The 26,013-nt window shown below is 54.1% G+C and overlaps 1 protein-coding gene and 1 long non-coding RNA gene across 3 annotated transcripts in view; one reads left to right on the top strand and one right to left on the bottom strand.

Moving 5' to 3' along the window:
- The window catches only part of CRHR1 (corticotropin releasing hormone receptor 1), a 38,265-nt gene extending 12,733 nt beyond the window's left edge, over positions 1-25,532 (top strand). Inside the window, exons 3-14 of the mRNA XM_081161936.1 lie at positions 4,551-4,638; positions 11,061-11,180; positions 15,799-15,884; positions 19,280-19,386; positions 19,922-20,042; positions 20,263-20,416; positions 20,684-20,744; positions 22,710-22,782; positions 23,021-23,106; positions 23,301-23,436; positions 23,594-23,635; positions 24,239-25,532. Coding sequence (XP_081018062.1) covers positions 4,551-4,638; positions 11,061-11,180; positions 15,799-15,884; positions 19,280-19,386; positions 19,922-20,042; positions 20,263-20,416; positions 20,684-20,744; positions 22,710-22,782; positions 23,021-23,106; positions 23,301-23,436; positions 23,594-23,635; positions 24,239-24,379 — 1,215 coding nt within the window. The 3' untranslated portion in view covers positions 24,380-25,532. The remainder of the gene's footprint in view (positions 1-4,550; positions 4,639-11,060; positions 11,181-15,798; positions 15,885-19,279; positions 19,387-19,921; positions 20,043-20,262; positions 20,417-20,683; positions 20,745-22,709; positions 22,783-23,020; positions 23,107-23,300; positions 23,437-23,593; positions 23,636-24,238) is intronic.
- LOC308569234 overlaps positions 1-26,013 on the bottom strand; it is a 135,386-nt gene that overhangs the window by 82,402 nt on the left and 26,971 nt on the right. The window lies entirely within an intron of this gene.

Below are 26,013 nucleotides of genomic sequence, written 5' to 3'. Positions count from 1 at the left end.
TGTCAGAGGTTTTCCTGGGGGCTGGGGGGCTCTCCCAAGCTGAGCACCAGAGGTTGCTGTGAAGGGGCAGGAAGACAGGCCTCCTTCTCCTGGCTCCTCATCAACTTTTAGAAGGAGGGGGCAGCCTCCAGTGACTTCAGGCCACCCTTCTTTCCCCTCCAGAGCCCTCTCTGGAAGGTTAATTACCAAATCATCCCATCAAGGGAAATGGCACTTTGTGCCTTAAAGACCAAGCCGAGCTTCAGCAACGTTGTTATTTATGGTCTCTAATAAGCATTTTCTGGGTGTGATTAACCTTTAAGCCAAAGTCACGCTGGGATTTGGGATGGCAGCTTCAATTCCAGCCATGCTCTGTGCTGGCCTGGGGGTGGGGGCAAGGGCAGCAGCTGGAGCAGGCAGCTGACAGACTGTGGCCCTCCTACCCCACCCTCTGTGCCCGATCCTGCACCCTCCTCTATCCATCCCTTCTTCCCATGCTCTGTCCTGACCTGGGCCATTGCCCTCCTCTATCTTTCATCCACTTAGACATAGATTGCCTGCTTACTGGGCCCTAGTCCTCACTCAACAGTTGAAAACAGTTCAGTGACCCTGAGCACCTCAACTGTAAAACCCCTATAAAATGGGGGGCATGAGACCTACCCCGCCTGCTTTCTGCAGTGCAGCGCCCCTCAGTGCAGGCGAGTGAGCCTAGCGCTCCACCAGCTTTGGATCCTGGATGCCATTGTTGGAAAATGGTAAACCTTACGAAGCCCTGAACACTTGGTTTGTCCAAAATTGTTCTAAAAGGAGAGCGGCAGGACTGATGTTGGAGGGGAGGAACAGGAGGAGGGACCCAAGAAAGCGATGCCCTGGTCAAACCTGGTTTGCTTTCAGGGAGGATGACACGTCTGGTTTGGTGAGGCCCGAGCCTCTGACGTGACCCCATCGGTCATATGCTCTGGCATTTTGGGGGTGTTAGGCCTCCTTGAGAAGTGGAGGATGCTGTGCACCCTCCGCAGGAAAATGGTTGTCATTACAAGCAACTTGGCCATTTACTTACAGGGTTTCGTGCCCCCCACCCTGTGTGCTTGTGGACCCCAGAGTAAGAGCTCTCAGCCCTAGAGGGAAACAAATGGCATCCTTGAAACTCGGGAGCCTGTTCCTACAATGCGCCATTGCCTGTTGATGGAGATGGAAAACTGCAGTGAATGCTGAAAGGAGCTCAACATGTGGTGGGAGGAAATACACAGGAAACTCCTGATTTTTCATGGAAGTGTGACTCAGGAATAAGCCAGGAGCCGTTTCAAACCCTCCGCAGAGCAAGAGGGGACACAGACACAGGCAGATTCTGTACAGAGCTGACCTTTCCTGAGCAGAAAGGTTGGGTCGGGAATATTAAGAAGCCTTTTTCTTTGCATAATGCAAAGCTGGCCCTCTCGGTAGAAAATGACTTTGTGAACCATCATATCCAAGAAGGAGATGGAAGGGTCAGGGCTGTAGGCAGCCAGCCAAGGACAGGCTGGCCCTCTGACCCATGGTGTTTGGTTTGGTTTCATGATGAATTTGGATTGCTCAATTCCTCAATGAACCCCAGGACATCAAGATGCGAGACTAAGACATGTGGCTGCTGTATCTGCCATCTAATTAGAACCCTGGGGTGTAAGTGCTTTGCACTGAGGCTGTTTCGTGCATCTGGGACTAGCCCAGGGTCTCCGTCTGCCAGCGTCATGAGCACCAGAGTCCAGTGCATGGACAGAAAGGACGTGGGCACGCTGACGGGTGATTGATTTGCTCTACTTTGGAGGGTTGGGGAAGGCACTGCCAAGGGGAGGGGCAGTAGAACTGGCTTTTGAGGACTGCAGAGTTCACCAGGGCAAGGGTGGGCCAGGGTGAGGAGAGGCAAGGAACTGTGAGAGCACAGGTGTGCAGACACTTGCACAATGCGTGTACCGATGAGCAATTCAATGGGAATAGAATGCGGTGTGCCTTCAAAGGGGATAGGAAGACTGGAGCACAAAGCACAACTTCAGGATCAGAAGGATAATGGTGGGATGTCAGGCAGCAGGACTGATACTCCAGGATAGGTTGTTTCCAGTTTGTTTAATTTGCCTGTGGCTGAGCTCGCTGTTAGAGCCCCACTTCCATTCTCTGTGTGCCTGTGTTGGGAGGTGGCAGAAGTGGGGTGGGGCGACAAGCTGGGGGCAGGGAGTCCTAGTCTCATTCTACCTAGAAGGAGCCTCTGGCCATCCCAGCTAACCAGCTCCTCTCTGGGGACAGGGCAGAGCTGGGTCCCTACTGACTGTGCTGAGCTGAGCAGTGCAGGTTTGTCCCTGAGGACTCTGCTCTCTGCTTTGCCAGCAAGAGCCACTGGCTGGCCTGGTGGCTTCCTCTTCTCTCCGTTTCTGCGTTTTCTTTTGGAAAATAGAGTAAAGATATTTCACCATCTCTCTGGTGACTGTGAAGTTTAATTACTGATTAATAAAGAGTTGGAAGTTCCTCGGGGCCGAGAGTTGAATGGGTTTGTTCTAATATCTCCCGAGCCCCAGGAGTGAGTTGGCTAACGCCAGCACTGTTTGCTGAGCACCTGGAGTGCTGGGCATAGGATGGGGGTGCAGGGCTGGGGGGTGCTTGGGAGCTTGGCCCAGTAAAAGCACAGAGACCTCTAATGATGTGGCAGGAGTGTGCCAGCAAGTGAATAGAGTCAACAAGCCCACTAAGGACTCAGGCAGGGCACTGAGGGGGTGATGTATGTGAATTATCAGAGTCAAGGGGGGCTTTCTGAAGGAGGTGGTGGCAGGACAGGCTGACGGGACTGGGGAGCACTCGATTCCACCTTGGAATGCAGGGTAGGAGAGGGAGCAGAGCCTGTCTTTGTCATCGAACAAACATGGGAAGGAGCAGGTACTGGGAAAAGTGGGTGGCACTGGGAGGGGTAGAGGGGGACAGGGTAGGAGAGGACATTTGAGACAGGTAAGCATGGAATGTTCGCCTCTGGAAAAACCCAAATCAGTTTGCTTCTAAGGATGGGAGGGGCAGGTCCTGAGGTCCAGAAGGGGTGGGTGGGGAGGAGTCCAGAGGAAAGGAGGAGGTATAGCCATAGGAGGGTGGGGCGGGGGATGGCAGAGTTCAGCTTGGGCAGAAGGCACGTGAGCAGGGCAGGGTCAGGACTAGGGTGAGGCCATTGAGGCATTCTCCTCAAGTGCAAAATTTAAGGAGGTGCCCAGAATCCCCGTAATCAAGATAAATAATATTTTAACATTACTGATCTTTCCTTTTACCCCAAGCACCAATATGGCCCAGCACTGTTATTGATCGTGTCTTTTTTTTTTAAAGTTTTAAATATTTTGTTGATTGTGGATTTTTTGCATTAGAGTTTTAAAAAATATTGTATTAAAATATTATTTCTCTTGAGCACTAAGTTTTGGTGCCCCCTTAAAATCTGCACCAGAGGTGAGTGCCTCGCTCTCCTCACCCTATTCTGGGCCCTGTGAGTGAGGACTGCGCATGATGGATGTGTGAAGCTAGACACCACCCTGGCTCTAATCTAAACTAGCCATTTGCTGGCTGGGACTCGGACAAGCCCCTCCCTCTCCCCATCTCATTTTCCCTCTGGCTGTGAAAATCACAGGGTCTGGCACGGTGCAAGTCTTTAATAAAAGCTGGAGGGGAAACTGAGGCACAGAGAGGTAAAGTAACCTGTCCATGGCCACACAGTGAAACCAGGGCTGGATGCCAGGTCTCTTTTGACTCTAAATCCATAGGAAGGGTGGTGACCTCAAGGGAGGGGACACAATGATTGTGTGGGGGTGTTAGTTGAAGAAGGGACAGCCCTCCAGGTGTGGGGCCTACACCACTCCCCTCCCAGTGGGCTGAAATTCTGGAATCAGAGTGACCCAGGGCCCCTGGAGATTTCGAGGGGTGAAGGGTCTCCATGGAGTTGGGCAGCTATCTTCCCAGGCACATTTATTCCTTCCCCTCTCTAGGCCCTAGTTTTCTCATCTACAAAAAAGGACAGCCACACCAGTCCCAGGGAAAATTAAGTGCCACTGCAGGTGTAAAAAGGCTTGATAAATGGTGAGGTGCAAGTTGTAGGGACTGGTAATTAGCTGGGCAGGGATGAGGGCCCAGAAGCAGCTCATTGAACAGGAGGCCAGGAGAGCCTGCAGCTCTGAGGGGAGGGTGAGGAGAGGGAGGTGCACTAATGAGAATCTATGATCCGTGGTGCTCAGGGTGTTGGGACACAGTTGGGCCATGCTCGGGATCCCATGTGGATGGAGGCAGCTTCCTTAGGCAGATTGTTTATTTGGGGGCCTTTCTTCTCACTGGGGGTCCCCCAGCCCTCAGGGAGAAAATTCACCTGCCCTGGGAACCTGGGCCCTTGCTCTTTCCAGCCTCCTTTTCAGGACTCTCCAAGAGCGAGACGGCTCTAGACCAGGCAGAGAGGATGGGGCAGGGGTCTTGGGGGAGGAAGGAGGCTGGAGGTTGGAAGGGGGTGCCTGGGAAGAGACATGGATGACAGGGAAGAGAGGGGAGGCAGTTTAACCATGTCCTTTGGCCCCCTGTGCCCACAGGCCCTTCTCCTCCTGGGGCTGAACCCCATCTCTGCCTTCCTCCAGGACCAGCACTGCGAGAGCCTGTCCCCGGCCACCAACATCTCTGGTGAGTACCCCACTCTGCTCCTGCAAGAGTCCAGGTCACCACAGCCCCGCCACCTGCCCCCACCAGGATTCTCACACAGAGCCATGCCCTAAGGCAGAATAGCAGAGACATAGCCTCTCTAGTCTAAGCAATTCCTCGTTCCTCATTCCACAGAGGGAGTGCTGTGTTGAGGAGGATGCTGAAATTGTGGTGGGAAAGGGAGCTGTGAATAGGTAACAGCATCTGCCATGGGCACAGGAGGGGCACGTGGCAAGTGTGCTGGGTAGTTATCTGCCCTGCTTTGTGGTAGGAGACAGGGAGGGTCGCCCCAGCCCTTGCTGCTATAAAGATCAGCAGAGCCGGGGCTGAGCCGGGGCTGCGGCATCGGGGAGGAGAAAGGCTGCTGCTCTGGGCGAAGCTGGCAGTGTAGGGTCAGCGAGCTCTGCCAGGCGCTGCCAGAAGTATCTGAGCTATAGGAACCCAGTCTTCACAATCGCCTTCTGAGGCAGGCGCTGTACCCTCATCGTACACACAGGGAAACAGAGCACAGAGAAAAACCAGTAAGTGCTGGAGCCAAGATTGGAGCCCAGGTGACCTGGCTTCCAGATACGTCTTCAATACCATCTCAACATGACCTCAGTGAAAATACTGCTTAACTGCAAATATGACTCATACTTGTATAACTTTTTTTTTTTTTTACAAAGGGCTTTTGAATAATGGTCTTATTTCATGTTCACAAGAGTTTAAGACCCACTTGTACAGATGAGAGAACTTAGGCACAGGAGAGTTACATGGGAAATTTAGGTCTTTGGCTTTGCCTTATCGAGACCATGCCTTTTCTAACTTGGGGTGTGACCCCTGAGCCCTCACCCTGGCCTCTTTAATCAGGATCCTGGGGATGCTGCTGCTGGCTAGGTGGGAGGGCCCCTGCACCTGAGGGTCTTAAGGAGGTTCATTCAGTCTTTGGTGATTTATTTTCCTCTTTAGGCCGCTCCTCGATTCAATCCAACTCATTAATTGAGCACCTACTATGCACCCGGCCCTAAGCAAGGCACTAGGGGACCCAGGAGTCAAGTCCACAGACACATGTACTATGAGGCAGAGCACAAGGCACATGCTGGAGGAGAAGCAGACCCAGTGTGCTAGCAGGGAGGCCAGGCACCAGTTTCTGAAGCTGGGTCTGCGGGGAGAGGAGGCTTCCACAACTTAGAGCAGCTGCACTGGCCTGCTGTCTTCACTAGGGAGGGCTGCAGTGGGGTGGGGAATGAACACTGGACTTGGAGAAGCCTGACTGGGTGCCCACAGTGGTGCTCAGTCTTGTCCTGGCTGGGTGTGGATGCACAGTAGCCACAGAGATGAGCATGCCCCTGAGCCTCACTTTGCTCAGTTGTAAAGTTAGGGGGTATGACATCTGCCTCAAGGATCCATTATGATTAATGCACTAAGTTTTGTGGTAATATTCCACAAACTGTAGAGTGCCACACCACTACTGAGTAGTAGTATTATTGTTGGTAACATCTGCAGGCTTTTAAAAGTGCTTATCATATAGCTGGGTTGAGGGGAAGGCACTTGCCATGAAGTGCTCGCTATAACGCAGGTGTCAGGGAAGTTAGATCAGGAGTGGTATGAATCTAGGAAGGCTTCCTGAAGGAGGAGATTTCAAGGTGAGTCTCTGAGACTCTGAGCATGGACTGGCAGAGAAGACCCAATGCTCTGAGCCAAAGCTAGAGTTGACTTAGGACCAGCAGATGGGTTTGGTGGAAGGACAAGGGAAGAGTGAGGAAGGAAGGGCAGTAAGTCTGGAGAGGAACTGGGAGCACGGAGCATCTGGCTGCGAGGTTGGCTAAGCTGGGTCATAGGGAACGGGGAAGTTCTTGAGTAAGAGTCTGGAGTGCTAGCAGAGAGACTGGGAGGGAGGCCACCTTCTCAGAGGCTGGGCCTGAGATGAAAGGCCCTACCTGCAGCCCCCCATGCACTGGGGCGAGGTCAGCCTCCATTAATTTGCTCGTTGTGTTCAGGAGGAGTGACATCCCTGAGCCACTGAAGGTATCACCTGGCCTTGGAGGCAACAGGCCATGATGAATGCCATTCATTGCCCGATGATTTGTACTCTGTCCCATTAGCCCCAGCTTGGCCCAGCCTGCCTGGCTTCATGGCACACAATCCATCACCCTCTACAATGGCCTCTGATAACGCGCTATTTGTCTTCTGGCGCCAAGACCTACTCAGACCAATGGGCACTGGTAGACAGATGGTGAGAGTGGGGTGGAGGGACTGGGACAGATGGATGGGCGTCTGGCCGGGGCAGCGGGCACTGAGCCAGGGCCTTTGGGGGGCTTCTGACATGCCAGGAACAGGGAGAAAGTGGGTCCCCAGGGCCATCATGTGGCAGATCACAGACTTGGCAACTCATAAATCATGTCATGAATATGACAATGCCAGAAAGTAATAGAATTATTGACTAATGACAAATGGAATCATATTGCTGACAAGAACCCAGGGTCATCAGTTCCCATCCCATCTTAAGGTCATGAATGAAACAATAATTAATGAGAGCTTATATTTATTTTGTGCCCACCATTCTAAGTGCTCTAATCTCATTCAATCATCACAACAGCATAGTCAGGAAGTATTTTTATCCCCATTTTACAGAAGAGGAACCTAAGGCTCAGAAAGGTTTAACAACTTGCATAAGTATTTAAAGTTACAAAGCAGTGACTCTAAGATTTGAAGCAAATGGCCTGATTCTAGACTTTGCCACCACCATGTTATATGGCTACCCAGAGAGCTGTGGTGCCCAGGGCCCAGCATGGTCAATCATCCTGGGGTGCAGAGTCACCCCTGCTACTTCCCATATCCATACTGGGTTAGCACATGGCCCCTAATTTCCCTCCAGACCTACTATGTGCCTGGCACTGTGCTAGGTAATGGGAATGCAAAAGTGAAGAGCCTACACAACCACAGGACAGGATGCCCACCCATTTGTCCTGATGAATCACACACCCTACAAAAGCATCTTTCTTCTCTGCCCAAAGAGAAGGCAGCTCAACCACAAGGTGGTGGAGCAAATAGCAGGACTCACTGCCTGCCCTCTGCCACCCCCTCCAGGCCAGGTGACACAGACAGAGCCCCTGACCATTCATCTCATCAACACCTTCCTCTGAATGGGCAATTGTGTGTATTTCAGAAGCTGCCCATGAGTCCCTTTCCTGGGCTTAAACCAAACAAGGAGATGGGTTTCCCAGCCATGGGGAAGGGAATATTCCCTGCTCTGGTATATTCAGAACCCTTGGATGAAAGACCCGACATAACTGGAGCAGGACCCAGGTTCCAGTTTCCCTCGGAAGATCTGCTGAGCACATTTGGACCTTGAGCCTGATGGGAAGAGAAATGTGATACCTACTTGGAGGAAGAAACCAGTGCCCAATCCTGCACAAGCGTTAAATAGGCCACCTTCAAAGGGTTCTTGTCTGTTCATTAAAGTGGGCCCCCCATGATCCTGACTCAGCAAGGGTTTTTCAGAGGCAGGTGGGAGCCACCCACACTCCTCCTCCTCTTCCCTCCATTCGCAAGTGTTTGGGGTAGTCTGACCACCCTGCTCCCATGAACAGTGAGTATGGGGCCCCATGCATCTGCCCTGTGCACACGTGGGGAAGGAGGAAAATACAAGACTAGTGATACATTGGTCCACCTGACTCTATCCGCCCCCCCCCCCAAGAGAGACCCTGAAGGTATCTAGCTGTCCCATAAGTGAGGGCGTAAGCCATCTAGTAACAACAACCCTGGGCAGGCATTAAACACCAGTGTTCAAAACCCACTTCTGCCTCTTAGTGTCTGTGTGACTGTGGATAGGCAATTTGAGTGCTCAGGCCTCAGTTTTCTTATCTGTAAAATAGAGAGAATTAGCACCCATGTTGGCAGGTGGTGCAAGACCCTTAGTAGGTGCTATGGAATCCACAGCCCATAGCCTAGGGGCAAATAGCAGCGGCCCTGTGCATTCCCACCCCCAAACCCAGACCAGCTGTGTGCGGTGTCAGGGTTCGGGGCATTGGCTGGCACCTGGTCCTCAAGGCTAAGAGGGCCATCTGCTCAGTGGCCAGTCCCTGCCTTGGCTCTGGCCTGGTCCTGGCTATGGCTGGTGCCCAGTCCTTCCCTGCCCTCTGTTCTTTGTGGAAGGGGCTCTAGAGAACTGTCCAAGGCAGGAAAGAGGGAGAAGGAAGAGCGGGAGAGTCAATGCTACCCAGACTGAGAAGGTGTGTTAGGCAAGTTCCAGGTGGCACATGTGACATTCCATTCATCTTCCCAGTCCCTTGTTCAGGAGGTACTGTGAATGAATGAGTGAACAAATGGACAACCTCCTGAGGAAGGTACGATGGCATCATTAAACCAGATGGTATATGTAAAGCGCCTGGCATATGCCTGTCACACAGCCCTTAATAAATGCTACTTGTTCCCCACTGCCCCTTTGACTGTCCCCCCTCCCTTTATTGGCACAAAAGGTGGTGTAATAGAAAGAGCACTGGATTTAGAGTAAAAAACACATGGCTATGTGTCTTGGTTCTTTCACTCATTGACTTGTGACCTGGGGCAAGTCACTTACTTCCATGGGCCTCAGTATGCTCACCTGTACAAAGGGGAGAAAGGTGTTGCAGGATGGGTGAGGATATGAAGAAAGGCTTTGAAAAAGCAGAACGTGGGTCATATTACCCCTCCCTTCCCATGGCCACGTGCCTCCAGCTACCCCCTCTTCCAGGCTCAGCACTATCGACATGGCCCATGACATTAAAATCTCAGCCTACTTTCCTCACACCCCTAACCCCACCTCTGCTCCGTGAAGCAATTCACGGATGCCCTACTGTGGCTCAGTGCCAGGGATTGGCCCACCCCAGCCGCCTGGCCCGCCTGCTCCTCACAGCCATTAAGCCCCAGTCCAGATTTCTTTCTCTTTCAATTAAACCACTTGGCCTCAAGGCCTCTACCCGCTTGCGCCCTGATTTGCATGAACACACTATGAAGAGTTTTGATTAGAAAGGAAAACCAGCATTTGGTACAAGTGCTGCTCAGCATTGCCTTGCATCCAGCAGGGAAAGGGCACCAATCTAATCCAGTGCTATTTCCTGAGAGACTGGGGACAAGCTAAGCTGGGGAGGAGATGGCAGGTGGGCCCTAGCCAGAGCTTGGCAGCTGCTAATGCTCAGACCTAAAGAGGCTGCCCCCGCACTGGTTCATGGCTCTCGCTGGCTTGTCTGTGCATTCTTGCGCCATCCCAGGTTATTAGCTCTCTTCCATCGTGCTGAGCACACTGAGCACACTGGGCCAGCCTTATGTAGAAGAGGAGCATCCAAAGCAGAGAAAGAAGGGGATGCTTCAGGAGGGGGGCCAGGACTGTCCTCAGCCCAGCCCCTATCCATTGGAGACCAAAAGCTCCCCCACCCTCCAAAAGTATTACTGTGGCTTCAACTCTGCCCCAACACACCCACACACTTTAATTAAGGGCAAATATTTGGAAGGGGAATTTGAAATCCACTTTCTAATTTAGCTGTTTACATCCTTTTTAAGTCATAGGCCCCTTTGAGAATTTAATGAAAGCTAAGGCCCCTTTCCCAAGAAAAATGCATGAATAGACCTAATTTTTCATTTAATCTAAGAGTCTCTATAAACCCTTAAAGCTTTCATGAACTGAGATTAAGAATTTATTATCAGATTCAACCACTTCAATTTATAATAAAGACACTAAGGCCCAGAGAGGGCAAGTGACTTGCCTATGGTCACACAGCAAATTAGTAACACGGCCCAGTCTGAAGCCAGGGTTCCAGACTCCTGGTTCAGTGTCCTTTTTACTCCCCTAGGTGGTGTTCCCTCCCTATTCTCCCATGGTGCTCCTTCAGTCAGTCCTCTCAGGGCACAGCACAGACCAGAGCACAGTGTATGTTCAATAAATGTGGTCATTAAGCCAGCTAGAAGGTGGGCCAACTTCATTTAGCTGGTTCCTTCCTGCAGGGCTAGAGCAGATATGGTTTGGTTCCTAAAGGGGCATGTGTGAAGTGGGGCTGTGTCAGGGATTGGCTGGGTCTTCCCCATGCTGTGAAATCTGAGAGTTCAAGTCTGAACCAAGTGATGTGCAGAGAAAAGTATCCTCAGGCTCTAGAGCAGGGGACCTAAAGCATGTCCAGCCTTCTGCTAAATGTCAGCCAGGACCTCAGCTTTTAACACCATCTGCCATCTCTGCTCCTCCTCTGCTCTAGAACCCACTCTGGCTCCTCAGTGCCATAGCATCAGATTCAGCTTCTTTCCCCTGGAGTCTTCCCCTGCATAGGATGAGCTGTCTCCACACAGGACAGGTCGTTGTTCCTGTCCTGTCCCCAGTTGGTGTGTGTGGGCCAGGTGGGGAGGACACTGGAGTGGGGATCTTGCTCTGCCTCACCAGCTGTCTCTGCCCCCAGGACTGCAATGCAATGCATCCGTGGACGTCATTGGTACCTGCTGGCCCCAGAGTCCCGCAGGGCAGCTGGTGGTTCGACCCTGCCCCGCCTATTTCTACGGTATCCGCTACACCACCACAAGTAAGGGAATGTGTGGAGGGCAGACTTGTTGAAAGTGGGAGAAATAATAATGACAATAACAATAATAACAGTACCTCTCATGGATACAGCCACCATTTACCAAAGGCCAACTCTGCTGTGCTGGGCACCTGTGCTCATACTGCCGATTCTCACAATACCCCTGGAAGATACTGTATATAACTCCATAGTGCCCATAATATAACTAAGGCCTCTGAGGCTCAGAGAGGTTAGGGAACTTGCCCGAGGTCACCAGGTGGTAAGAGACGAAGCTGGAGTTGCATCCAGGTCTTTCTGACACTTTCTTCTGCAGTTGACAAAGTTGCCTTGAGCCTCCAACAACCCCATGAGGAATCATCAGAACAGCCCCAACTCTGGGATGAGAACCCTGAGTGCAGAGCTGTTATGAGGCTTCCCCAGGGCCCTCCAGCCAGGAGGTGGGGGACTCAGAGTTCTGGATCTACAGCCAGGGGGGGGTTGGTCTTGCATGCAGGCCACAGGTGGGTGGGGTTGGGGAGAACTAACCCAGTGTTCAGATATTTGATCCCCATGTAAACACCTTGCTCCCCTGAGGCCCGGAGCCTCCACTTCCAGGATTTGCAGCTCCTTGCTATGTCGCCTGTCACCCTCAGAATTAATTTGCTCTCCCCTGGCAATGACTCACAGCCCCTGCTTTTCAAGACAGCAACAGCTGCAGGCTAGGGCCCCTGACCTGTCCAAGGGGAGGGTGGGAGTTCCAGGTGGGCCTTTGGGGTCTGGTGGGCCCGAGCTCAGCCCCAAGAGGGTACCAAGGATGACCACAGACACCTCATGGTTTACTCCAAACACACTGTGTGACCTTTAGCACATTTCCCCCTCTGTGGCCCTCCGCCCTGTCTGAGGATGGAGAGGGCTAGATCGCACGGCTTGTAAGACTTCGTTTAGCTCAAAGCTCCCAAGTTCCTTCTCCTGCCCATCTCTCCTTTTCCAGCTGGACTAAGGGGGTTAGGGTTGGGGGCTGCAGCCAAGAAAGCGTTGGACGGCCCTGGGGAGGCACTGGGACTGGACAGGAGGCTGGAAGAGCCAGACCAAGCAGCTTCATGAGTCTGGAACCCACAGAAGGAGAAGAAAAACTGGAAGGGGTGTGGGGAGGACATGCAGTCAGGAGGAAGGGCAGAAGTACCTAAGAGGAAAGCTTGGGGTGCACAGCGACCAGCCTCCAATTTAGTAAGGCCCATTACACAGTTAGGAAATGGAAGCAGGTCTTCCCAATGTCACAAAGCTTGGAAGCAGGGCCACACTGGGAGTCAGAGCCCTCTTGCTACTCCACTCATAATGCTGCGTGCCTACAGGAAGGAGGCAGCATTGGGGCTGGTGCATGATGGGGGGGGGGGTAGAGGGAGGCCCCTCCCCTTTCAGGTACTAGGTCCTGTCCTTTCACCTCCAAAATGATTCTCAGGTCTAGCCCTACCTACCCTCCATCACCAGTGACACCATCACTGAAGCCAAGGTACAGGATCTGTAACCCTTGTTTTGCCTCCGACCCTGTCACACCCTTGCTTGGAGTCATCCACTGCCTATGGCTCCCCATTGCCTCCATGGTCAAGTCCACACTCCTGAGTGGGGCTGGCCAGGCTCTCTGTGGCTGCAGCCCCACCTAATTGTAGCCAGCTCTGGCCACTCCCCAGGAGTTTCCTCCATTCTTGTCCCCAAAGTGAACGTTTTCAGAACTTAGTGCCTGGGCATGTGCTACTCGATCTGCCAGCCCTGCCTTAATGGAAGCCAGGAATCCTGGGTTCCAGCCCCAGCTCCATCTGTAACTGGCTAAGGAAGCCTTGGCACTGGCTCTCTCTGGGCCTTGGTTGCTCCACCTGCAAGGTGGGTGGGAGGTTTGGGCAGGGTGCTCTTTGGCTTCCTCTCTCTTCCCTCTGTGATCCCAGGAGAGGAGCTGGGAGTGATGGTCCCTAGACGTAGGGGCAGGGCTGCCAGACCCCACCCCCCAGGTGCCCAGTGCCAGAACAATGAGGGACACGCCCATGCAATCAATGGTGAGAACCCAGAGTTGCACCTAATCATTAAGCACTAATTAATTCATTTACTGATGAGGTGCTACAGGGACTTCCTGGCCTTCTCCTTAATGCCCTCCTTCTTGCTGCATCTGATCTTCAAGGGATGGGGAACATTTCCAAAAATATCCATTTTCCCATGATTCTCTGGGAGGACTGCTCCACTCAGCAATCAAAGACGAGGAGGTCACATCCTCCCTGGCAACGACTCCATGCTTGTAGACCTGTTTTCTTTCAGGGTTGCTCCCTGCCTCCCAACCAACCAGGGACTCCAGCTCCCAGCCCCACATCTGGGGTGTGAAAGGGGGGCTTGGGCTAAGGGGGTAGCTCTTGTTATCCTCACCAGGGCCCCCTTAGATAGGGACAGGTGACATGTTCTGAATCTTATGTAAGGTTATATAAATATAGCTCCAAGACAATAATAATAACAGCTCACACCACCTGCCGGGTGGAGCTCCCAGCATCTGCATATGTTAACTAAAAATGCTCACTCAACCATAAGGTGGGGAGCCGATGTTAAGATCATTCCTGTCTTGCAGATAAGGACGTTGAGAGGTTGCGTGACTTGCCCAAGGTCACACGGCTAGTGAGGGGTGGTGCCAGGTTTTGAACCCAGGCTGTCTGAGTGGAGAGTCATGCTCTTAACACTGCTTTTTTCTGCCTATCGTAAGGCAAGAACCACGGCTCCCAAGTCCCTTTCTTTGCAGACATTCCGGAGCAGCTTCTGGTCCCAGGCACTTCAGGTCCACGGCAGAGACACTGGATCCCCTGGTTCCCTGCCTCGCCCCAGACCTCTCTGAACACCCCGTCACTGAGTCCTCAGCCCTCTCATAGCTTATCCCTCATTTAGCAATTAGGAGAGAATTAGCAGCATCTTAGCCAACTCTGCCCAAGGGCTCAACTCTGTGAGATGAGACTTGAGACTCAGGTCCACTATCAGGGAAGCTGAGCAGAGCTTTAAAAATCTATTTAGCCTCGTTTGTTTCCCCACTGGCACGCTATAGAGGGGTGAGCAGCCTCTTGGCAGAGGGGCTGGGGAGCGGGTTAGAGAGGAGGCCTCACAGCCTCGCAGCCCTGGAGGCCAAGCCATGCCTCCCTCTCTCAGGGACACAGTAGCATCATCCCCCACCACCCACACGGTCATCTCCCTCTGATCCTGATGCTGCGAACAGAGAGGAAGCTCCCAGGCTGGACTGCTCCTTGGCCCAGCCTCCCTGGTGCATAGGAGAGGGGCTAAAGAGGCCAGTGGGCCCAGTCCCTCACGCAGCCCAGTAGCACTGAGCAGGCCCTGGGCCCCCACCTCTGTCTCCCCCACACTGCTCTGTCCCTGCCTGGCCCCAGGCTCAGGCACTGGGACTCAGGCAGTTTCCCCAGCCCTCCTCCACCCTGTGACATGAGAGTCAGTGGGAACCACAGAAAGGCCTGCAGCAGGACAGAGACTCCAGAGGAAATAGCTCGGTACTCAGTTCTCTTCCAGCCTGGAGTCAGGGCCAGAATTAAGTCAAGGACATATCTTTAGAGCCACCGATGCTGAAGGGGAGACAGGGTGGGGCAGGACAACTTTATCAGCAAAGGAGAAAAACTTCAAGGTTGGGATCTCCCTTGTCCTTCCCTACTGGGTTTCAGAGCCCTGGTGACCCCCCCCCGGGGGGGGCCTTTTGTGCAGCTCTTGTCATCCCAGAGCTCTGGAGCCAGGCCTCAGACCACAGGGCTCCTCCCCATCCCCTTAGAAGGTGACAGATTCTGGGCTGCAGTCAAGCTGATGGCTGCACAGACCCCACCCTTCCTCGGGCCACTTCTCTGTCTTTTTTTCCAAGTACCATGTGCCAGGCTGTGAGCCAGCTGTAGTAGATCCTAATCATGAGATACTTGTTATGTGAGACCCACCCCCAGCACAATCCTGCTACCTGTCATTTTCTGTCCCAAGAGACCTCCACCATGGATGTTCCCAACATAGGAGCTGCTGTGGGGAAATGCCACCATGGGGACCTTCCCCAACACCTGCCCTGTGAGCCTCACCCCATGTGGAACCCTGTCACATGAGGACCGACCACGGGAACCTCCCTGCAGATGGTCGCCATAGAAAACCCTGTCATTTCATTGTGCCACGTGAGCTGTCACCACACACCCTTCCACATCATGCCCAGCCTCCGAGTGAGAACTGACTCGTCAGATCTCACCATTCTTTTGCTGTCACATGAGACCCCAAAATGGGAGAGTTCTCAGAAGGACACCCACCATATAATTTGCCACGACATAAGGGCTTTTGAGGAAACAGCCCAGTGAGACTACCCAAGGGCCAGTCTTGTGGGCATGATCATGCCAGCACAAGTGGGCAGAGCTACGGCCCCACAGTCAGGTGTTGGAGTCGACACTGAGCCCCTGTTGGAACCAGTGGGCAGAAAGCAGCAGCAGGATGGGGTAGTAGGGAACCCCTTCTCCTCAGCTTCACTCAGCAATCAGGCCCATGCTGGCCCAGGTGGATGGATAAATGGACAGATGGATGGACAGACAGATGCCTAGGTTGCTATTTGGGAGAGGAACTGAGGGTCACTCTCCCTCTCTCCTTTTTCCAGACAACGGCTACCGGGAGTGCCTGGCCAATGGCAGCTGGGCCGCCCGCATAAACTACTCCGAGTGCCAGGAGATCCTCAGTGAGGAGGTGAGGCTGCTGTGAGGCCACCTGTGCCAAGGGGTGTCAGGGCCCCCAGCCCAAGGTTGTGCCTGCTACGTGGCTGGTGGCTGGTCAGGGTAGAGGAGCCAGAGCTCACGTATCCATGAGGGAGGGTGTGCCAAGTGGATGGTGGGCAGATTGACAGCGATGAGCTGGGTCCCCCTTCTTTCCTTCCTCCCTCCCTCCCTCCCTCCTGTCCTCCCTTCCTCCCTTCCTTCTTCCCTTCCTTCCTTCCTTTCTTCTTTCTTTCCTTCCTTCTTCCTTCCACCCACGCTCACTGGACAGGTTTCCATCCATTTTCCACCTCACCCACCTGAGCAACATATCCAGGTGCAACCACAGGGCTATATCAGAATCGGGGTGGAGGTGGAGGTAGTGCAGTTCGAAAAAGGCCTTTTAGAGAGTCCTTTAAATAGGCAAATGTGTTTGAGAAGATGTTGCTTCCACATAATACAGAATTCAGAGGTACAGATGGGCACACAGAGAATGTCTCCCTCTCAACCCAGCCACTGGGTTCCCTCCCCAGAGGCAACCATTTTGCCAGTTTCTTAAATGTTCATCCAGGGACATTCTCTGCATATTTGAGTAATTAGGTGCACATATTCTTTTCTGTTTTTACCTAAACATTGCATATTATACACCCTGTTTGACACCCTGCTTTTTCCAAGCAATTATCCATCTTGGCGATTGTTTCGTATCAGTAACTAAAGAGCAGCTTCATTCTCTTTTACATTTGCATAATATCACGTTGTGCAGATGGACCATAATTTATTTACCCAATTTTTATTCTCAGTCTCTGGCTGTTACCAACAGTGCTGCGATGAATAATCTTTTAAGGTTGACATTTGGCAGATGCGCGGGTATGTCTACCTTCCCGGTGCTGCTGCCCTGCCCCCCTTGTGCCCTCTCCCTACATCCCCACCCACCCCCTCAGTGGGTACTGAGGAAGGTGGGGTCATGGAGCTGGAAGCCTGGGGCAGAAGGGAGGATGTCCCAAGCTGTCTGAGGAGCATCAGGCCTCTGGTGTGTGGAAGAGAGAGGGGCTGGCCCAGGTGATCCTGGGAATTCCTGTGCCTTGATGATCTAAATTGGACAGGACCTCGGAGACCCTCCATCCCATCTTAGTCTGCCCGGAACAAGAATCATCCAGAGCACTTGTTCAGATATAGGTCTCAGGGCTACACCCACACCCAGGAAGTGAAACTGTCCAAGGAGGACCTGGGAATCTGCCCCAGGGGGGCCTTCTGATGGGGAGAGAATGAGAATCTCTGACCTAATGCAACCCGTTCAGCCTACAGATGGGGAGACTGAAGCCCAGAAAAGGGGAGGGACTCACACAAGGTTATACGAGTGGCCAGAGTGCGTCAGGGCCTGGGCCCTGGGGCTTTGGAAACCAAGTTCTCCTTTGCACACCCCCCAGGTAAAAGGCTGAGGTTGGGAGGACAGCTTTCCCCACCTGGCACCCACCCAGCCCTGAGTGCTTTGGTTAGCCCCTCCCCCAGGCTGCCTGGCCTCACATTGCTGAGATATTGGGGTTCTGATGTTCCTTTTCAGACCCAACAAAGATAGAGCAAAACTTAGCCTAAAAGAATGGCATGTTCTTTAGGGGCACTGGTTGGCAGGGTGAGGGACTCAGGATGCAAGGTGAGAGGCTTCTGGCATCTCAGATCACACAGGCCAGACCACGTGGTCCATCCTGGGCTGGGACGGTGGATGTGGCTCCGGGACAACCTGACCTGAGCAAAGATAGCCCCCAGGTTGCTAAGTACCCCCACAGTGAGCCAACCTGAGAAGTCCTGGAGTTGGAGAGGAGGGTGCCCCTTGGATTGGGGGAGGGAGGTGGGGTTCCAGATCAGGAAACATAGTTGAGTCAGATGAGGAGACCACAGGTAACATGGGCACCCTTTCCTCTGGTTACTGACTCAGCGGGGCTGCCACCCACACATCCCCCACCCTGGCCTGCCCTGCCTGGCTTAGTCACCCACCCCTTTCCCCAGCAGCCTCTGCCGGCCCAGTTGCCTAGCACTCTAGGTAATTAATTCATTTAATTAGTGAAAACGGCATCCCCTCTGCTAGCTCCCAGCCTTACCAGGCTCCTCCCCACTCCCAGGACTCCTGGTTTCCTCTTGGAGCTACCAAGGAAAATCTCCAATTAATCAAGCACCGAGTTTGGTTTCTTAGCTCTGGGTCCTGTATAAGCCCCAATTAAGCACCAGCGCCCAGGGGGATTGCAGATAATGGATTGGCAGACCAGCCGCCTGTGAAATGGGACTTGTGAGGGCACCCAAAGTCCAGCCTGGGAAGGAGACCTGCCCACAACCATCACCACCAGAAGACAAGCCCCAATTGGGGAGCTTGGCTGTGCATGGCCCAGCCCTCCAGGATGGCACTGACCCCAGTCCCCACACACAGTCTCCTTCCACTGCAGTGACACCTCTGCTGCCCATGACACTTGCACACACCCTGCTCCCCTTCCCCACACTCTGCTGAGCACAGGGAGCTGGGGCCTCTGTGCATCCTGGGAGGACACGCCTTGGTAAGACATGGATGGGACTCTGGGGGTGCAGGCTTATGGGCCAGGTTCACTGCTTCACAGGGTAGGCATTTGGACTAGAACTTCTGAAATGCTTAGGGCTCATCTGGGCTTCTTGCTAAAATGAAGATTCCTGACTCACTGGGCCTGAGGTGGGGCTTAGGATTCTGCATTTCTTAAGATTCCTACAGTCTCCTAGGTGATGCTGACGTAGCTGGCCTGGAGACCACACTTAGAGGAGCCAGGGGCCCCATGAGGGAGAAGCTCAGGAAACCCTGGTGGAGAGGAAGGGCAAAGAGGGTGCAGCCAGGGCTAGGAGAGGCCAGGGTTGGGACCTTGGCAGGGGCAGTGGGAACCAGGCAGGGAGAACTCATTGCACCATCCTGAAAAGGCATCGGGACAGTCAGGCCTCAGCTACAGCAGGAGGGAGTTAGGGGTGATGGAGAAGATGGTGGCTCCACCCAGAAATGGGGGGACGAAGGAAGCCTGGAGGGTCAGTGTCTACACCCCCCAGGACCAGAGTGTTTGAGCTGAATGGAAACGTGAGTGTGAGCACACCTGTGAGCCATGCACTAGTTTCTGTGCATGCAGAAGGGGACCCTGTGTGATGTGGCGAGTCAAGTTAACTGACGTTTGTCCAACAGTACAGAGTAGTGGACAGAGTGTGGGATTCAGGTACAGACAGACAAGGAGACACAGTCTCAAATTACAGTGACACATGGGGGCTCAGGGAGGGGTAACTATTGTTGTTAGCATGGCCCACTCTATTCCGGCCACCCAGGGGGCTGCCAGTGGGCACAGGGGTGGGGCTGTGCGGGAGCCTCACCTCTGGCCCTCTCTCTGGCCTCAGACGAAGAACAGGGTACACTACCACATTGCTGTCATCATCAACTACCTGGGCCACTGCGTCTCCCTGGTGACCCTCCTGGTGGCCTTTGTCCTTTTTCTGCGGCTCAGGTAAGAAGTCCCCAGCACTGTCCCCGGGCTTGAGCAGGGTGGAGAAGTCAGATGCAGGGGGCTGCTGGGAAGGGGAGTCCTGCCCCCTCACCTCAGTGGGAGGGGTGACAGCTATAGAGTTCCTGGTCTCCTGAAACCTCTGGCAGGGTCCTCACTTCTGCCCCCCTGCCTCGTAACTGACCAGGGTGGGGAGGGGGGAAAGCCAAAGCATCAGGGCTGAAAGCTGGAGGGAGACGTCCCACTGGAGGCCTTGTGTGCTTTCTGACCCTCAAACCTAGAACCACAGGGAGGGGCGGACCCACACAAGACATGGGCAGCCCCTGGTCCTGGAGCATTAGCTGTGGCAGATTCTGCCTCCAGAGCTTGGGTCTGGGCAGGTCATAGGTAGGAAGGGCCCTGTGTGACAGCCAGTCAGGCCTACTCTGAGGCTATTTCCCCACTCACACATCTGGGTTGGAGTGGTGCTAGCGGCCTATCCCTCCCTCTTTCTCTCCTCCCCTTGTTCCCAAAACCCACCCTCCCCTGCTGCCCCCAGGAGCATCCGGTGCCTCAGAAACATCATCCACTGGAACCTTATCTCAGCCTTCATCCTGCGCAATGCCACGTGGTTTGTGGTCCAGCTCACCATGAGCCCTGAAGTCCACCAGAGCAACGTGGTGTGTCCCGGAGGGGAGGCCAGGGGTCAGAGGAGGGTGGGGTTGCCCTGGCGGGGGTGGGTCCAGGGCCAGGCCCTGAGGCCCATGGAACAGGAGTGGATCCTGCGGAGAGCCCCATCCTGCTAAGGGGAGGCCCCAGGCCCAGGGTGGGGTGCTGCTGCTGTCCCCACCTGTCCCTCGCTCATTGTCATCTCTGGTGGGGATGGGGGTGAGGTTACAGGGCTGGTGCAGGTTGGTGACAGCTGCCTACAACTACTTCCATGTGACCAACTTCTTCTGGATGTTTGGGGAGGGCTGCTACCTGCACACGGCCATTGTGCTCACATATTCCACTGACCGGCTACGCAAGTGGATGTTCATCTGCATTGGCTGGGGTGAGCTGGCCAGCCCCCGACTGCCTGCCCCAGGCTGCCCTCTCCTCACCCACACGCAGGCCTGCTGGCTGCAGGGCCAGGTTAGGATGGCAGAGTGCGCACCACAGCCTTCTGCCCCTACTTGCGGGAAGCATGTTGGGTGAGTGGGTCCCAGCTCTAACCCTGGGGACCCCTGCCTGCCTATAGGACCTGGGCCGCACTGGGGTCCTCCATGCCCTCACCTTCAGGCCCCCCTGATTGGCTCTTGACATTCGGTCTCTGCCCCAGGTGTGCCTTTCCCCATCATTGTGGCCTGGGCCATTGGGAAGCTGTACTACGATAATGAGAAGTAAGTCACCTCCTTCCTTTCACTGCCCTCAGGGCCCCCTGAGCCCCAGGTCCAGGCTGCCAGCCCAGCTTTGCCCCGAGGGCCTTCAGCCATGCTACCTTCCTTGTCAAGGCCACCATTCCTTCATCTACAAAGAGAGGGTGCTTGCGGCAGGACTCAATCCGAGGCTCCCTAGCAGTGCTCTGCCTGAGGTGGGGCTGGACAGGAGGATCCAGGCAACTTTATCTGTCTTGGGCTCTCACAGGCAGAACTACACGATGGTTACCAGCTGTCTGTGGAGCCAGACTGCCCAGGGTCTGAATGGTGGTCCCATCACTAATTAACTGTATGACCTTGGGCTACTTACTACAGCATGCCTCAGTTTCCTCATCTGTAAAGTGGGCATCCTAATAATAGTGCCTCCCTCATAGGATCATGGTGAAGATGACATGAGTTAATATATATTAAGCATTTAGAATAGTGTCTGGCACATAGCATATGCTGTACAAATGTTTTCTATTAATTTTTAGACTTGTTCTAACAAAAGATTCCACAGACTTAACAGAAATTAATCCAGACAATCTCAGAGACCCCTTCCAGCTCTGAAGTCCTGAGATGCCTTATTAAATGGATACAGGTGCTCCCAGCTGCCCCTGATAACTAGACTTCTGCTGCATGGTTCTCAGCCTTGGCTCCCATTAGAATCACTCAGGAAGCGTTAAAAAGTACCAATGCCCAGGCTCAACCTCCAGCTTGGATATAACTGGTCCAGAGTGTGGCCTAGGCACCGGGATATTTTTTAACTGCCCAGGTGATTCTACTGTGCACCTGAGATAGAGAACCACTGAGATAGAGGCAGAAAAAGGGGACAAAGCCAAGAGTGCCAGGATCTTCTCCACCAAAGTGGATTTAGGAACCTGCTGTCTGACAAGGGTTCCAAGTGGCCTCCATCAGTGACAATTCCTCCCCACCATCATAGAGAGTAGGCAGCCACCACAACCTCACTGACAGACACCACTGTGAGCCTAAGTCCCTGAGCAGGAGCATCATAAACCCTGGGCAATGGTGCTGGTGCCCCTGCCGGTGCCTGCAGGTGTGCAGGTGTGGGTGTGAGTACCAGGAGAAGAGGGAAACAGGTTTTCCAAAGCTGCTCAGCATCTTGGAGGCGAAAGGACACAGGAGCTGGAGAAGTTGGTCTGAGTGACTCTGGAGCCCCACCTTGTGGTGACATGCTAACACTGCAGCAGAAGGGATCCAGACTCAAAGCCAAGACTGGAGTTGACTCCAGAGAGCTCACATTTGGTCTGCACGGTGTTTTTTGAAAACTAGAATTTGTTGTCAGTCTTTAAAAAGTCAAGATTTTCCACCTAAAAATCTCAGTTCTGGTTTATGGAAGAAGCATCATGAGATCTAGGCACTTCGGGTCTTCATGCCTACAGGGCCATCCTCTAGGCACAAGGAGGTGGGACTTCCTGTGTGCCCAGTTCACGCCCACTCCCCAGACTTTCCTAGAGCTTGCTGGAGGGAGCTCAGGAAAATACAAAGCAGGTCTGCCTCCTGTGACAGGTGGAACCTGCCTCCAGGTTGTTCACACTACAATTGAACAGGTTCAGAGATTGCTAGCTGTTGGGGGCCCACTGAGTGACAGGGGCATGGCAAAGCACCACCAGTGGGCATGTGCCAGAGCCACAGTGGGGACTGAGGGGAACATGGTGTGTTGAGCCCATTCCTGTTCCACTCAGTGGTCTTTTCCATGATTTCCCTGCCACACTGCTGGCTTCCAACTTCACATCTAATAATAGAGGGTGCTGTCCATTGTGCAGATGGGTAACTGAGGCACTGTGGTGGAATCAAGTGGCTTGAGCTTTTGCCAGAGTTGGAACTGGGGCACCCAATCCTGCCCTGGCCAAGCACTACCCCTCCCCTATGCCACTGGACTGGGCCCAGATGACCCCCTCCTCTCACCTCCTGTCTGTGGCCTTCTAGATGCTGGTTTGGCAAAACGCCTGGGGTTTACACCGACTACATCTACCAGGGCCCTATGATCTTGGTCCTGCTGGTAAGAACCTGGGTGGGGGGCAGGAAAGGGGCACAGCGCGGAGGGGAAGTCAGTGCCTACTGTGAACCCAAAGGATCCCTCTGCCTAGAGTATTTGAGTGCTAATGAGGGTGGGGGGGAGAGCAGTAGAGGGGACCAAGATCAGACCTGAGATGGCTAAGTCCCTGGCCTGCCCACTCACCCCCCGACATCTTGCACACATACGTGCCCACACCATCCCACTGTGTGCTTGACTGCAGATCAATTTTATCTTCCTTTTCAACATCGTCCGCATCCTCATGACCAAACTTCGGGCGTCCACCACGTCTGAGACCATTCAGTACAGGTAGCTTCCCTGCCTTCCCACCCTTGGGGGATCCAGAGATCCCAGCCTCTTCCCCCAGGCCTGGCAGGGTCCTCCCCCAGGCCTGGCAGTCCCTCCTGAAACACCCCCCTCCTCAGACATTTGGGACCTGCCACCCATCCCCCAGCCCTCTCTGGGTTGGGCTGTGACTCTGGGCCTCCCCACCCCCACCCCAGGAAGGCTGTGAAGGCCACTCTGGTGCTGCTTCCCCTCCTGGGCATCACGTACATGCTGTTCTTCGTGAACCCTGGGGAGGACGAGGTCTCCCAGGTTGTGTTCATCTACTTCAACTCCTTCCTGGAGTCCTTCCAGGTACAGACACCTTCCCCTCGCTCAGCCCTGGCTGTCCCACACCTCCAGGGGTGGGCACTCTCCCAGGAAGGGGACTGTAGGGGCAGGAGGCTGGGGACGGAAACTGAGTGGGGCCACACTGCCCAGTCCCCTGACCCGACTTTTCCCTCCACCCCAGGGTTTCTTTGTGTCTGTGTTCTACTGTTTCCTCAACAGCGAGGTAAGGACCCTGGGCTGGGGCTCAAGATGGCAGAAGGCCTGTTGGGACCAGAGATGGTCTGTAGCCTTCCTCTGCCCTCCACATGCCAGCCCTCCTCCCTGCCCCCAGGTTCCTATAGGGATTCTCTGGGAGCCCAAAGAGGGCCCATGCCACCTGCCCACACTGCTCCTGCAGTGGCAAACCTACTCCTTTGCTCTCTTAGGCAGTTGACATTGGGAGGGGGGAAGAGCTGGAGCTTCAGTCTCATCCATGAGTCTGAAATGGGTTGTTGAAAACAGAAAGCTGAGCCCTGGGCAGGTAATGCATGTAGGTTGAGGGTAGGGGTTCATGGCAAAGACACTGTGTGGATTACAAAAAGCACCCCTTCCTCAGGACACTTGAGCAAACTGTCCCAACAAATATGCAAATCAACAATGTTGCAACAATGTTCCTATGTGGCCTCCTGTACACCTCACACCTGTGTACTATTCACCTGTGCACCACACACCTGTGCGCTGCTCACCTGTATAGCTGCTTGTCTGTACACCTGCTTGTGGCAGCCCTCAGGGAGGGAGGGCCATCCTGTGACTGGGTTCAAACATATGGTCTGCTCTATGCCCACAGGTCCGCTCCGCTATCCGGAAGAGATGGCACCGATGGCAGGACAACCACTCCATCCGCGCCCGGGTAGCCCGCGCCATGTCCATCCCCACCTCCCCGACCCGAGTCAGCTTTCATAGCATCAAGCAGTCCACAGGGGTCTGAACTAGGAGGCCATGAGCAGCCCCTGAGATCCGTGGTGGGAAAGATGGTTGCCAGACTCAGCTGGCTGCGTGTCTGTGGAGGGGACCGGCTCCTTCCCATACCCTGTACCTTCAGGAGCACTGGCACTGAGGCCTGGAAGACCCCTCCCTGATCCCCAGCTGAGCAGGAGTTCTGGCCTGAGAGCAGCCACATTCTGGCCATGGATGATTGAAAAATAACCTATAAGACTGGGCTGGGCCCAGCGCCTCTGACTCCCCCTTGCCCCAGTCCCCCCTGGCGAACGGAATAGGAATGGGGAGCTGGGAAATCCAAAGTAGCATGTGGGTCCCTCCAAGAAGGTCCCCCCCAGAGCACAAGGTGGCTAGGGCACTGGAGACCTGGGGCTTCCTCCACAACTGTGGGGGCCATTCGCATCACGGGAAACTCTTGTGACAGCATCCCAACCACTGTGATGCCTCCAGGTCTTAGCAATGCCTTCCACCAATGCTTGGAACCAAGGTCATGTTGTCAGAGCTCTGGAGACATTAGATATCAGTGGCATCATCAAACATCAGGCTACGTTACCAGAAATCTTCCCAAGTCCCCAGAACTTCATCTAGCTCTGTGGCACTGCCACCAGAAATGCCCTGCCTTGCTGCGTTGCACCCTTGGACTTTGACTACTCTGCCAGCCACACGGCTCCCTCTCCCTAACCTCCTGCCTCAGGTGTTTCCCCCTTTGCGAGAAGATGGGGGTGGGAGGAAGTAGTCTGTGAGCAAGAGCCAGGGTGCACCCCAGCCAAAGCTAGCCGCCCTCTGAAGGGACAGAGAATACGGGGACTATCCAACCTGCTGACATAAGTGACCCAGCATCTAGACAGCCCCTCTGCTGGTCACAGAGAGCTCGTTGCCCCTGGATGGCCTCTGAGGCAGCACTGTTAGCTAAGCAACGATAGAAGGGGCAGGACCCTCAGGCCCTCTCTGGCCCCAGTGCCCTGGAGCAGGACAAGTGGCCCTTGGGTTAGCTGGTCAGATACAACCCAGGCATAGACTGGCCCAGCCCTCATTGGACCCACCCACATCCAGAGGTACTGCACAGACAGGACTTTGGGGGTGCAGGGCTGGGAGATGGGGGTGGCTGATGTAAATAATAATATTTATCTTTTCAACCTGTATTTGTGAAGTTCTGGACTGTGCTGGAGCTGGGCAGAAAGGGCCTGCAGAGAAATGGAGGCTACTTTGAGTGTCCAGGGGCACTGTGTGTCTGGGAAACCCAGTAGCACTCACACAGCCATCAAGGATGGGATGCTAGGTGAGCCCTGAGGGCTGAGGAGAATGGTGGGTCCTGGCGGACACAGGTGATAGGACAGCTCTTGTAAGGTGAGTTGTAGGGAGACATGGGCCATGGGTGAACGATGCAGGCAGAGAACACCATGGGCAGGGGCACAGTTTGAGCAGAGGTGTGGCAATGGGACCAGATAAGAATGTCCCAGCCTCAGGGGAGGAGTTTATATGGAAACAGTGAGCAGGTGGGGGTGTGAAGCCAGGAAAGGAAGGTGGCAGGAAGGGTGAGTGCGCACAGGCCCTCACACCTCTGGGCAGCTGGGGCTTAATCCTGCTGTGGACACTGGGGAGCTGGAGCCAGAGCTGGAGTGG

Source organism: Miniopterus schreibersii (genome assembly GCF_964146895.1).
Source record: "Miniopterus schreibersii genome assembly, chromosome: 16".
NCBI lineage: Eukaryota > Metazoa > Chordata > Mammalia > Chiroptera > Miniopteridae > Miniopterus > Miniopterus schreibersii.
This window is presented reverse-complemented; position numbering and strand designations above follow the sequence as displayed.